The sequence below is a fragment of the Xenopus laevis genome, chromosome 2L (assembly GCF_017654675.1).
Source record: "Xenopus laevis strain J_2021 chromosome 2L, Xenopus_laevis_v10.1, whole genome shotgun sequence".
In the NCBI taxonomy this organism is placed as follows: Eukaryota; Metazoa; Chordata; class Amphibia; order Anura; family Pipidae; genus Xenopus; species Xenopus laevis.
Genome location: NC_054373.1, coordinates 47,099,107 through 47,113,285, shown reverse-complemented (window position 1 = coordinate 47,113,285; position 14,179 = coordinate 47,099,107). Strand labels below are relative to the sequence as shown.

Below are 14,179 nucleotides of genomic sequence, written 5' to 3'. Positions count from 1 at the left end.
CCAAACTCACAATGCAGTAAGTTTGGAGATTTCATCAGTAGAAAAAAGTTGCATATTCTGCAAGAAAAAATCTAGGGTATATATATGTCTGTGTGTGTGTAGATAATATGTGCTTGATCCCCTCTTAGGCTTTGTAAAGTTCTGATGTATTAATTGCCATTTTTTACCAAGCATTTAAGATGATTGATACTCAGTTAAAAAAATTTCTAGCACTAAGAATAGATTTTCCAAATCTTTAAACCCTGCTTTAGTTTGCATCATGTTAACTATAATGTGAGGCTTATTCATTCTATTTGTTAAACACTTTCCTTTCCTGTCAGCAAAGGGTTAATAGCTTGGACAAACATTATAAAACTTCTACTTTGAAGAAAACCAGAAGTAATTCTAAATAAAGTGCAGCTTTTAGTTGTTAAGACATTATTCACCTTTCTGTTCTGCTATTCTCTTAACTGAAATTACTATTTGGTAAGTTTAGAGTCCAGAAGGGAAGCAAGCAAAACAGATTTGCATTACTATTTTTATTTTATTATTTCTCTACTAATATGGCCTTCTTGATTTAATCTATCAGTCTGTCATTTGAACTTCTGGTTTTTAGACCAGGTGTTCGAAACAACCAAATAAGAGTTTAAATGCCAAACTGTAGAGCTTTACAGTAGAAAAATGAAATAACCGCTGTAGAGCAACTGCAAAATTTCAGCCTTAAATGGATAGCATTTTCTGTCTTGAAAATTGTGTGTAGGGAAGCATAGGGCTGCTATACAGTTTCCTATTATTATTGTTAACACATCAATCCCTTAAACAGCAACCCTATGATGCTAAATGAAAAGTGCCTTGTCCTCTCCCCAAATAACTTCCTGTAAGTCCCATCTTGCCGTCTGCCTTTATCCCATGTTTATTTGCAGTCACATTCTGTCTGCCAAGGGTCCAAGTCTTTGCTGCACTTAAAGAAAAAGTCCCAATGTGAAAACCTAAAAAGGTTATTGTCTCACCAGTGATAGAAGTAGTAGACCTGGGTGCTAATGCCACAGACCTACATCTCGAGGTGGAATTATCCAACCAAAGGAGAAAACGGCAGGCACTCACAGATCCCACAAACAGGCTTGTAAAAGAACTTTATTTAGCCACAAAGTAGATTAACACAAAGCCTTACGCGTTTCGTGCCAGTAGGCACTTAATCAAAGTCTTTGCTGTGCCCAAACACATGCACACATGGCAGCATTCACACTGGCCCCTATAATCTATTGTAATGTAAGTGCTTAAGCCACATTGGACTACTGTCCATGCAACGTGGTACAAGAGCCCTACACTCAATAACAAATGAAATACTTTGTAGGCATTCCCCAATACAGTATCAGGATAATAAAAGTGGGCAGTCCTTAGAGATGGAAACAGAAGGTTGTCTGTCCCTGAGAGACAATGGAATGAAACTATATGGCCAGGTATATGTTTTCCTTATTAAAGCCAAACCTATGTGTGTGATTCAGGAGGCCTCAAAGCCATTGGAAGTGCTGCTACTGGAGAAGAACCGTTCCTTGCAGTCGGAAAATGCCACATTACGCATCACAAACAGCGAGCTGAGCGGTAAGTTTGCATTCCTTGTGTTAGCGAGTAAATAAAATTAGAGGAAACAAGATGAGCACAGTCCAAGCCTGAGCTAAAGACAAATGACAGCAAGATTAATGAACAACAGAATCTGTGAATAATGTTTGACTTGAAAGGAGTGCAAGCTGGATAATGGAATGCTTCTTCAGAACCTCAGTGAAACTGCTTAAAAAAGAGTAATTACCTGAAAAATGGCAGATTTGTAGGCTATTATGGTAAATTGTTATGGGCTTGTTTTGTGCGCCTCCCCCCATAATACAGCACATTGCTAGGAAAGGAGACAGGAGGTAAAGGAAATGGTTCAGCCTCAATATACTGTATTTTCATAGCTATTGTTATCTGCTTAATTAACTGCTGATGCTTTTCATGCGTTAACTAAGTTCTGGTTGTGTCCTATACATTGCAGTGTCAGAGCATGGCCATTTTCTGTAGCAATGATGGGGCTGGATTTGATAAGACATACTCAGGGTTAAGCAAAAACCCTGGGCCCAAAACAAAAATCAACATAAATCAGGAATAATTGATATGAGGCCTTCCACCTGTGGGTCATCTAGAGTTCTCACACATGGCATATTTGTAGTTGCGGCTGGAGGGTCAGAGGTTGGACATCTCTGATATTAATTCTTAATAATATCAGACAATGGTAACAGTGTAATTTAGCAAGGAGCACTCAGGCTGATAGCCCCAATGTTATTCTTCTCTCTATCCTGCTTTCAGTATATGGTCAGTGTCTTGTTTCATTTCATTTCCATAAAGCCTGTTCTCGTGCAGTGTGTAGGACTGTAGGTGTTGCACTGAAATATTCTAGCATTGTATCATGTTAACTGAGAGGTTTCTGCCTTTACAAAAGAATGAACACCAACAGTAAAATATTGGTTAAAAGCCAGACTCAAATGAACCTGATTTCTTAAGTCAAATACCGATTGATCAGTGTGCTTGAATATTTTGCACCTGGTTGCACTCAAATGTAAATGTTTGCTGTGGGGCATCCGTGAATTGACTTGATGTTGTGTTGGAAATGCTAATTATAACACGATCTCTTCTGCTCATCCCTTAATGTGTACAGTAGATAAAGTGCAATTGTATGTAATTTGTGTTCTCCAGGCTGCAACAAACTGTACAAGAAAGGTACAAACATGAAATGCATGTTGTTTGTTTTGGGGGCCTCTTTGGCTTACTGAAAATTCAATTTAAAAACCTAATTGGCCCTTGTTAAAAAAAAAATGCACTTTTTGAGTTTGTGGGGCAAACTTTCGTTTTTATCTTGGTTTTTCCCTTTTAATCCCCCCATAATGCATTATGTTTGACCTTTCTTGTAGGGTCAGCCAGGAGAAAAGGGAAAGACCAGCATGAGATTCAGCGTCCTGCAACCTTGCCGGCCTCCCCTCCCTCTCAGTTGCTCCGCAACGCAGGGGAGCAGGCTTCCAATACTAATGGTACACACCAGTTTTCACCAACGGGTTTAAACCAAGACTTTTTCAGCTCATCTATTGCAAGCCCTTCTTTACCCCTGGCCTCCACAGGAAAATTTGCACTAAATTCACTTCTCCAGCGACAGCTCATGCAGTCCTTCTACTCCAAGGCAATGCAGGAAGCAGGAAGCACAAGCATGATTTTTTCAGCAAGTCCCTTCAGCACAAACTCCATATCTTCCCAAAGTCCATTACAGCAGCCAAGCCCTGATGTTAATGGCATGGCTCCTTCTCCCAGCCAATCAGAGAGCGCTGGCAGTGTCTCAGAGGGTGAAGAGGTAGATACTGCGGAAATTGCACGGCAAGTGAAAGAGCAGTTGATCAAGCACAATATTGGACAGCGTATTTTTGGACATTATGTCCTGGGACTGTCACAGGGTTCTGTCAGTGAGATACTGGCAAGGCCCAAGCCATGGAATAAACTGACTGTACGAGGAAAAGAACCTTTCCACAAGATGAAGCAGTTTCTTTCTGATGAGCAGAATATCCTTGCACTGCGCAGCATTCAAGGCCGACAAAGAGGTGAGACATTTGTGTGTCTATCATATTCATTCCATGCAAATCGACTGCATAACCTTTGTAACAGCTATTTTTCCACCTCCGAAAAGTTTAGTGCAAGGGCTATGCATTTCAGATACATACATTAAAATCATCATTGTAAAAGATTAAGTAAATTAAACCCTTGCAGGCATTATCATAAAAACTCGGATTAACCTCAGTCATACAGAAGCCCTATGACTGCAAATAAAAATATTCTATCCTAATGCTTAGGGGCAGATTTCTCAAAATGTGAGAATAGACCTCCCCACAGAAAAACTCACCCACTTTTTATTCATTCCTATGGGATTTTTAGAATAGTATTAATGGCGTTCACCATTTGATAAATATGCTTTTAAAAATCCCTTAAGAATGAATAGAAAGTGGTGAGTTTTTCTGTGAGGAGTTCAATTCTCACATTTTGATAAATCTTTCCCTTAGTGTTAGGTACCATAAATGTGTTCTATGTACACTGGGCTGCCATAGGTACTTACTGGTCTTATGCAAGTAGTGATCAGCTAGCGCTGAGGTAGCTGATGACATTACGTATATAGAGCAAACACTTAGTAGATCAAGGGGGAACATGTTAGGTAGAACATTTCTTTACTGAGGGCATCCATGCCATTCATTGTTCTCCATCCCTGAAAGATGGCGCCATTGTTTAGTATTTAGACACTACCCATTTGGAACATGAAATCCATTGACATTAGATGATCCACAGTTTATGTTCATGTGATTTTGCTCATGACATCAAATTAACATTTCCCACATTGTTTTGTTCTTACCAAACTTGTTTTTCGACAGAAAATCCAGGCCAGAACCTGAACAGACTATTTCAGGAAGTACCGAAAAGAAGAAATGGGTCAGAAGGTACGTTATGAGTAGGTGTTTTTATGTTTGCAGCTGACTGTTGGAATCGTAATGCACCCACTGTAATTGCAAAATTGCGCTTAATTCTGGCCTGGAATCTGATGGAAAAACAGATATAGTAAGTATAAAACAAACCATGGGCTTGCAACTAGATAAAAATTAAATTCATGGTTATCCTGACTACCACTAAATTAAAAGCTTGTGCAATATCTATAGTAGTATTATAGCCTTTCTTAAAATAAAGATACTTTACGCATCGAGTGTAGATGGAACAGCCCTTTTGTGGACAGTAATATCTATAAATTACGTATATGTCTAATACAGTACATATGCTGTGGATATGCATGCGTGAGGTTACAGTTAAGTTCTGTATCTGAGCCTGTGTTGATTAACAAGTAATTCTAAACTCTACTCCTTTTGCTTTGTAAAGTGTAAATTATGACTAATAACTTATTAAAATAAAATGGTACAGCCTTAGTATATTAATCCCTGTGCAGGAATTTTTCATACTTCTGATTTGCCAAATGAGCCATTGTTCTATTCTAAAACATTTTTGTGTACAAACTCCTTCTGTCAGGCTAAGCCTGGTGTCATAACCTTATGGCGGTGATCCCCAACTAGTGGCTCGTGAGCAACATGTTGCTCTCCGACCCCTTGGATGTTGCTCCCAGTGGTCTCAAAGCAGGTGCTTCTTTTTGAATTCCTGGCCTAAAGGAAAGCTTAAGTTGCATAAAAAACAGGTGTACTGCCAAACAGAGCCTCCTGTAGGCTGCAAGTCCACATAGGAGCTACCAAATAGTCAATCATAGCCCTTATTTGGAAGTCCCAAGAAACTTTTTGCATGCTTATGTTGCTCTCCAACATTATTTTACACTTTAATTTGGCTCACGGGTAGTAGATGGCAGGGGTGAGAAAAACCAAAAGAAACAGTAATGTAAGAAAACAGTGAAAGCAAAGGCACACAGCCCCCTCCATGTTTACTTGCATTATGTACAGTGAAAGAAGCTGTGTGTAGCATATGCACTTCTGCTGGAATAGGCACAATTAAGCAAAAAATACATTTAAGGTGGCTTTAAAGGCATGTTGTCAACATTACTCTCCTTTTTAACCCCATCATTAAGTTATGCATGTCAAAGTCGGGGCATGTGGAAAATATACAATCGGTTATAAGAGAAACATCTGAATCCTGCAGTGATTAGATTGAATGGAAACTGTATTTTCACCTGCATTTCTGAAAAGCTCCCACAAATAATACACCCCAAGTGCCATGAGCCTTTTTTTAGACAGAAAATGCTTCAATGGCCTGCCTTAGCCATATCAGTACTGTAAACTTGATAAATGAGCCTTCATTCTTCTTGGTCTCACAACTGCACCAGCCTCATCCATCTGGCAAAAATGGGCACTGGCAGATGAAGTTTTCAGTTTGAAAGAGGTTGTGGAACTCTGTCATGTTAATGACAAGATTTGTCCATGGTTGGCCACCTTAAGTGATCCCTTGACATAGCTATTTGTGGGAAAGTTTATTGCTTAGGTCACTGACACAGGCAATAAAGGGCATTTTGGAGTCCAGCAGCTCTGTGGACGGACAACAGTGAATTCTTTTGAATGACAACCGTCTGCCATTGTTTGTGCAGTTGTGATGAGCAATTTCCAAACATACAACACAAATGTTTGATCCCAGTCGTGTTACCTCCTGCATGTACTTGAGTAATCTAATACACCCACCCACTGCAGGAAAACCAAGGCTTGAGCCACTTAATTTGATAACAGAGCAGGGGATGCAGGAAGAAACCGAGACAGAGTCATAGAATTTGATTTGTTTTTTGTTAGAAACAATAAAGAGCAAATTAAAAGCTGTGTGATTAATTACACATAACCGCTTTTATTTTTTTTTTCACGGAATGCAACGGGTGGGTGATTTTTTACTCTTTCTAGCTTTCAAATTGGGGTCACTGACCCAATCTAAAAAACAAATGTTCTATAAGGCTTCACATTTATTCTTATTGCTACTTCTTCTTACTCATCTTTCTATAAAAAGACAATTGCAAGTTGTCTCAGAATATCACTCTCTACATCATACAAAAAATTAAATTAAAGGTGAACATTCCCTTTAAGCACCAACCCAGTCTGATTATTCTGTAAATTCCATTGCCATAGACTTATTTTAGCATTTTCCTGTTGTGCTTTCCTTAGAGCTCTTCTATCAACAGCTTTGGGTTGGAAAAAAAAAAGCAAAATGAAAAAAAATGCGTTTAGATAGGATTTCGTCTTTCCCAGTCCAAACGTTATTGTGTAACATAAGTTTGCACAGCCGTTATGATTTAATTCAGCCCTTTGCAACTATCTTTCCGTTGTTACTCTATTGTTAAGATGATACCGAGTTACAACTCACTAGTGCTTCCAACAGAAAGCTGAGTTTAAATCAGTCCTTTCTAAAAATAGTTTTACATGATCGAAACTTGGCATCCATCTTTTGCAGTCTGGCCAAATATCCTGCGTTTGTTGATTCATATAATATCCTGTTTCCAAAAAAAAAAAAAAAGTTGGATTTCTAAAGGTAGAAGGCAATGAGAATGACGAATAAATTCCAGACAATTTTATGCATGTGAATATTTCTGTGTTATTCTCTTTTCTGTGGAGAGAGAGTGAGGTTGTCATAAGTGACTTTTTTTTTTTCAAAATCCATAGCATAGTCCAGTTTGCTATAATAAATCTGTTCGATAAGACACCGTGAGGACTGTGTTGATAAAACAAGATTGTGCCCATACTTAAACACACAACCTGAATACGGTCTTTTTATTATTTCAGGAAATATCACCACCAGAATTCGAAGTTCAGAGACTGGCTCAGATGAAGCTATTAAGTCTATTCTAGAACAAGCCAAAAGAGAGTTGCAGGTGCAGAAAACCGGTAAGTAACTTACGTATTACCTTGTATATAATGTGTGTTAAGTTTGCGGAGAGCTCCCCTTCAGTCAGCAAGCTGTCACCAATAGCACGTTTGATCAGTGGTGCTATAAACTTTCTGATGTCCACTGCACCACTGAACCCATCAAAGTTGCCTAACTTTAATTTCTGTATCTACTTGCCAAACCATGTAATATACCGGGTTAAGTTTTCTATTGTGGCTTCTGAAGGCTTTTTCAACATTTCATGAAGCCCAGATTTGTGCAGATGAATAATGGCAAGAATAGGAAGCTGTCAATATTATATGGGTGTGTACACTAGTCTAGAGCTTATTAGAAACATCATTTTCTGACACTCTTTATACCAGTGTACATGTATAAATTGTTCTTAGTGCCTAGTGTAGAGAAAACAGTGGTATTCCTTAATTAATAGTAACCCCAAAAAATTAAAGTATTTAAATATATGTATGTACTGCTGCCCTGCACTGGTAAAACTGGTGCGTTTGCTTTAGAAACACTACTACTAGTTATATAGTAGTATATAAATAAGCTGCTGTGTAGCTGTAGGGGCAGCTTTAAAGTAGAAACGGCTCTGGTTACATAGCAGATAAGCTCTATATAATATATAATATACACCATTTATATAATCTATTTAACCTGTGCCATTTAGTCCTATTTCAATTGCCTCCATTGCAACTTGTTAAAAACACAGAAGTAGCATTTCTGAAGTAAACAGAGCAATTTTACCAGAGCAGGGCAAACTGTACACTATATTTTTACTACTTTGTTAATTTTTTGGTGTTACTCTTCTTTAAAAGAAAGGGAAGAGATTACTTACAAGCCAAAACCATTAGACTAATCATTTCAAACACCCTGCCTCTAGTTGTGTGCTCTAATGCTTGGGATCTATAGATGAGCAACAGCCGTAGGCCACAGGATTTATATATCATCTACATTACAATGGTGTATTCAAACTTGGGATCAGAGAGGACAGAAAAGCAATAAATGGCCGCTGGCAGCAGGGAGATAAGCATTTTGTGCTCTTGTAGGATAATGTAAGGGGACACATGCACTCTACCTGTTTTTTTAATTATTTATTGGGGGGCAGGTGAGAAAAGGGACAGGTGTAAAGCTATGTGCATCAGGCTTCCTTGCCTCTATATCTGAAACTAATGGCTCCACTAAGGCTGTTCAAATGTGCAAGTATCTTGTTTATTTGAGCTTGTTCTCTCTTTTAAATAGATCTTCGGATCTTTTTGCAAAAATAACATTTTGTCTGGTGGAAGGCATTTCCAATATACATGTATTACATATCTATTTTCCACTGCGTCTTTGGCAGTATTCTACAAACTCGCTTCTTTTGTCTTACAGCTGAGCCGGCTCAGCCCACTTCAGCATCCAATAGTGGTAATTCAGATGATGCTATCCGGTCCATTCTTCAGCAAGCACGGCGTGAAATGGAAGCACAGCAGGCTGTCTTTGAACCTGCCTTAAAATCTGCATCATTATCTCAAGCTGATCTTACCATCATTTCTCCCAAGCTTATCCCCACATCTGCAGTTTCCTCCATTTCTAGTTACTCCCCTGTTACTATGTCCTTAAAAAAACATACATCTGTCTTGGACTCTGGTATTTCAACTTTGCAGAACTTTTCTGGTTTAAAAAGAGAGTCCCAAGAGACACCAGTATTAGAACTCCATAGCATAGCAGATTCAACTCATGGCATGATCCGGCATGTGAAAAGTGAGCTAGGACGCAGTAGTATTTGGAAAGACCATTGGTGGAATACTATTCAGCATGACAGGAGAAATGCAGTGTCATCTGAGGATACAAAGACTGAGGAAACCACTTGTGGGAAAGAGAAGCTATCTACACAAAACAGAACGGAAAGAAATCAGCTTCAGGGGCCTTCGTCTTCAGAGTACTGGAAAGAGTGGCCCAATGCTGAGTCTCCGTATTCTCAGAGTTCAGAAATTAGTATGACTGGCGCTAGCCGAAGTGAAACACCTCAGAACAGCCCCCTGCCATCCTCTCCAGTTGTGTCCATGTCCAAACCAGCCAAACCATCTGTCCCTCCTCTAACCCCTGAGCAATATGAGATGTACATGTACCAAGATGTGGATACTATTGAGCTGACGCGCCAAGTAAAAGAGAAGCTAGCAAAAAATGGAATTTGCCAAAGGATATTTGGGGAAAAGGTAAACATAGTTATCATTGTAAAATGAGTTTAGACTTACAAAGCATTTTTATTGGATCTAACTTTCCAAGAAAAACAGTAGGGTACTATTGTCAGTTCAAGGCATTATAAATATATAAGCATTCTATGGTAAATCCAGATGAGGTTATCATTTAATAAGCTACACTTTAGAAACTCAGCCAGGTAGATGTTTTCTAGACTTGGGAAACCTGTCCTTTACATAACTGCGATAAGTGCAGATGTTAGTTAGCACATATTACATGGCTTCTCTGTAATATTGCCTGAAGGGTCTTTGCTTTACAAACCAATACATATAAATGTAGATAACTAGATGCCATTGCCTCTCCTCAAGTTGTGTAAGGTAGAAATGAACTCCAATCTGCATGGGCTCCAAAAGTGAAGACATACAAGCCTTGCCTAGTAAAGGTATGGGATCTGTTATCCAGAAACCCGTTATCGGGAAAGCTCTGAATTACGGAAATGCTCCCATAGACTCCATTTTATCCAAACAAACCAAAATCCTTTTTCTCTGTAATAATAAAACAGTACCTTGTACTTGGTCTAAAAAGTAAGATATAATTAATCCTTATTGGAAGCAAAACCAGCCTACTTTTGTCCACCTCAGTAAATTTGTATCTATCTTTCACTGTTGATGAGATGGATATATTTTGTCAATTGATGGATTTAATCATAGCCTCACAGTGTCTCAGCTTTGATAACTTCCGGTCTGAATTCACACGGTTCCACGCCTAATGGATCTGTAATATATGGAGTTGTGCTTGATCTAGGGAGACAACCACAGGACATAGAATATTTGATAGTTTGTGACTGTTGTTTTAATGTGGAGGAAAAAAATTGTGGGAAGTATAAGGGATAAATTAATTTAGTGTTGATGAGACTACTGCATATTTCTAAAATCATAAATATTTATCTGGTCTTTCCAGCTGCCGTCTTCTTATAAGCTCTTATGGTTTCTGCTCTTATTGTTCCTTTGTAGGTGCTGGGTTTGTCACAGGGAAGTGTCAGTGATATGCTGTCAAGACCAAAACCTTGGAGTAAACTGACTCAGAAAGGCCGAGAACCATTTATTAGAATGCAGCTTTGGCTGAATGGGGAACTTGGCCAGAGTGTATTGCATTCACAAGGACATCAACAAGGACAAGGTACTATTATTATTCTTTGTCATTATATATTTATTTATATCCAATGTATCCTGCAGTGTTGTCTGTTTTTTGAGAGCCATAAATACTAATAATCAGCGTCACTTAACTAATTTAATAAGTGGCATGCCTTGAGTGTTTGCTTACAAGCTCCTCTGAAAATGACCTTGCACAATCCCAACAAACAGAAATGACAAGGGACAAGTAGGTGTTGAGCTCTTGTCATTTACTTGTGTGGAAAATTGGATTTGTTCTGTATTTCATAGGTTTTTGTATACCTTGTGGTTTAGTGCCCTGTGGCAAAGTGCTGACATTTAAGGATTCCTAGTGTTCCTGTCTTTGCCACATCCTTTACTGATTTACTTTTTTATTTTCTTTTTTAGCTCTGCAATCTGCAACAGCTCAGCAGGATTCTCTACAAGAAGGGTTTCCAAGTTCAGGTATTTTATACTTATTGATATAAGAATGTCTAGAGGTCATTTGCTTTATAAGTAGAAGAGCTTTTATTTTGTACATTCCTGTAACCATCGCATAAATCATAACTTGTAAGAATCCAGCTTGGCAAGGTACAGTGCAATAAAAAGCCATTGCAGATCTTTATTTATTCTTTGCACCACCCAGCTCCAAGCTGAACTGAGCCCATCTAATAAATTGGTCTGAAGAAAAGTGAGAACTGCTGGTGGCATTTTCCTTTCAAACCTGAATAACTGATTCAAAGGATACATTGAAATTCGAATATTTTTTTATTCGAATTATTCACGCGAGCTTAGTAAAACTGCCGCTAAGTAATATCAATCATTGCTAGCCATATCAACTAAAAGGTCCTAATATTTTCACCATTGACATATTGTACCCACCCTCCCCTACAATATACTACATATATGTCACAGAGCAAGTTGATATTGCAGTTTTATTGTTTTGTAAATATTTTTTTTAGGGATAAAAAATATGGTGCTATGCAGCCTCTCTTCTTTAATATAAAACTATGTTGCATCTTGCTGCTGCTCTTTTTATCCCCCATCTAGATTTGTATGCTTAAAAATTTGATTCAGACGCCTACACTATTTTGCTGAAATGCTCAGTCAAGGGCATCGGGTGACTGGCCAGAGAATGGTACAAGGGACATAAGATGTCAGGCAAAAGCTAGCCTCAGGGGTTAAGGTGGCCAAACACTATGCTTGTTTGTTGAGGTTGCAAAACAAGTGGATCTTTCCCTTGGTATGCCCAACAAAGGCAGGCGATATTGGGCTAATCCGATAGTTTGGCCCTGGGGCCAGACAATTCGATTACAATGAAGGGAATAGGCACCAATGGGATGAGGACTGCATCAACTAGCCAATGAGGCCCTCGATCATAAAGGAAAATCCACCTGATTGACATCTGGATGATTTTTAGATATTAGTCGGGGAGGCCAGTCGGAGGGCTCCATACATAGGCAGATAAGATACAGAATCGGTCTAAAGGACCCGAATGAGAAGCTTAAATCTGCCTGTGTATGGCCACCTTTATTTCCCTGTAAAGTTTTACATTTCTACCTTTTTTGTTATCCCTCACTTGGTGTCTGTACATGTTTCATATATATGTCTTGAGTGTGAAATCTACATGCAGTCATAGATGTTTAGGCATTTGTTCTCTTGAAGCACCAGGACAACAGATCTCATTGACAGAACCTATTCTTATGCTTACTTTGTTCCTTTTTATTTTCTTGAATTGTAGAACTCTGGGATTATTTTGAAACCGCTAGACATTTTTTTTCCTTTTAGAAAGCTTAATCCAGAAATATAGAAACAGTCTAACGGGACTGAGCGGAATATGTTCCAAGTCTAGAAACAATTACACTGATTCCTAGTGTCAGTGCAATTCAGCGGTATGATATAGCTCTCAAATACACACACACACTGAAGCACTACACCATCACAGTCAAGAGGACCAGTTAATTGCTTTGATTAGTTTCTTTTTAAAAATGTCATAATTCTTAAAAGCCCTCTACATCAGCGACGCTCCCTTCTGTGATTCAATTACTCGCTCTTCGATGCAACCGCACATAATGCTGCAGAGGATCTCATTTCATAGTGTTGTGACCATGAATTAGATCTTCAGGAATAGCTCATAGTACACTTCACTGAATAGCTGACCGTTGTAAGCTGTAAATCCATGCTGCTATACTCAAAGCTAGTCCCGCTGGATATTGTGTAATTTGAGCAGCGTTTAACTGCTGCCTTTATTAGCTATAAATATCAAGTTTAGTGGGGTGATTATTTTTGTTAGTACCTGCTCATTATTAAACTAGAGATGGAAAACTGCATTTGAAGTTACAGCTGTGGGCAATCCCTAGGGATACTGTCTCTCTTCATTGTTCGTCTGCATTCTGAGCTATCATCCATCAAGTCTAACCTCATGCTGCTTAGCAAAAGACAAACCCATAGGAATAGAAAGAAAGTGGTGCAACAACAAAAGGAGGCAACTAATTAAGGATTGTTTTTTTTTTCCAGCGAGAAAATATCATGCATAATGGTTGATGCATTTGTGACTTAATGTCCACAATATGTTTGGACATGCTCAAAATAATGTGCAGCACAAACAAAAGACTTTTTGTTAATGGTATCACAGGGTGATTAATCTTCTTGATCCCATAGGTACAGCTGGTGTGGAAAAAACAATCTGCAGAGATGCTCACCTAGGAAAGGTTGTCATTGTGCACTGGTTAAACATGAGATACATTGAGAACAAGAGTAGGAGGGGATTTTATTCTGGATGATTGTAAATTAACTATATGACTTGCTACCTTTTGTTATTCCACATACTGCAAAGAGATAGCAGGTTCTATAAGATGCTGAGAGTTGGAAATTGCCAAAGTATTGGGACCAGGAGTTTGGCAGGTTGGGTGCAGAATTCATTCAGAACTTGGCTTTCCCATAAAAAAAATCATTTGTCTTGATTATCACTATGTCTAGGCCATGTTATCCAAATTGAGGTTCTAGAAGATGCACTTGTGCATCTGGTGTATTTTCTATCCATAGAGACATTACTCCCCCATAAGGGGATTTTAGTTAGGGAAAGGCAGTTGCTTGTTTTCAAATAATACGGGTCTTGTTCTGAGACCTCAATTAGCCGGAGAATGTGTACACGTACAAAGTATTCTCTGGTTTGTGTTAGGCTTTTGGAACACAAGGCAGTTTTCCCAGTTTATTGACCAATACAATATTTCCAGGGAAGTTGCTGTGAAAACATAATGGAGGGTAGAGTCAATTTGAAATATCTTATGGTAGCAATTATCACCGAGAAAAGCTGACCATTTGTTTTTGTAGAATAATCCAGCTTGAAGATCATGCCAATAACCCCTTCCCATTGGCTACCCATCCCTAGCTATATATCATGGCAACTTTCTAAATATAATTGTTCCAGTCAAAACACTGAAGAATGGCCACATGTACCA

At 38.6% G+C, this 14,179-nt stretch overlaps 1 protein-coding gene across 3 annotated transcripts in view; it reads left to right on the top strand.

The window, feature by feature from the left end:
* Positions 1–14,179, top strand: part of cux1.L (cut like homeobox 1 L homeolog) — a 248,213-nt gene that overhangs the window by 161,930 nt on the left and 72,104 nt on the right. Inside the window, exons 14-20 of one of the 3 annotated variants that reach the window (XM_018246294.2) lie at positions 1,485–1,581; positions 2,922–3,596; positions 4,416–4,481; positions 7,290–7,391; positions 8,758–9,584; positions 10,581–10,746; positions 11,127–11,183. In XM_018246294.2, coding sequence (XP_018101783.1) covers positions 1,485–1,581; positions 2,922–3,596; positions 4,416–4,481; positions 7,290–7,391; positions 8,758–9,584; positions 10,581–10,746; positions 11,127–11,183 — 1,990 coding nt within the window. The remainder of the gene's footprint in view (positions 1–1,484; positions 1,582–2,921; positions 3,597–4,415; positions 4,482–7,289; positions 7,392–8,757; positions 9,585–10,580; positions 10,747–11,126; positions 11,184–14,179) is intronic. The other 2 variants (XM_018246295.2, XM_018246296.2) reach the window with 2 other exon arrangements.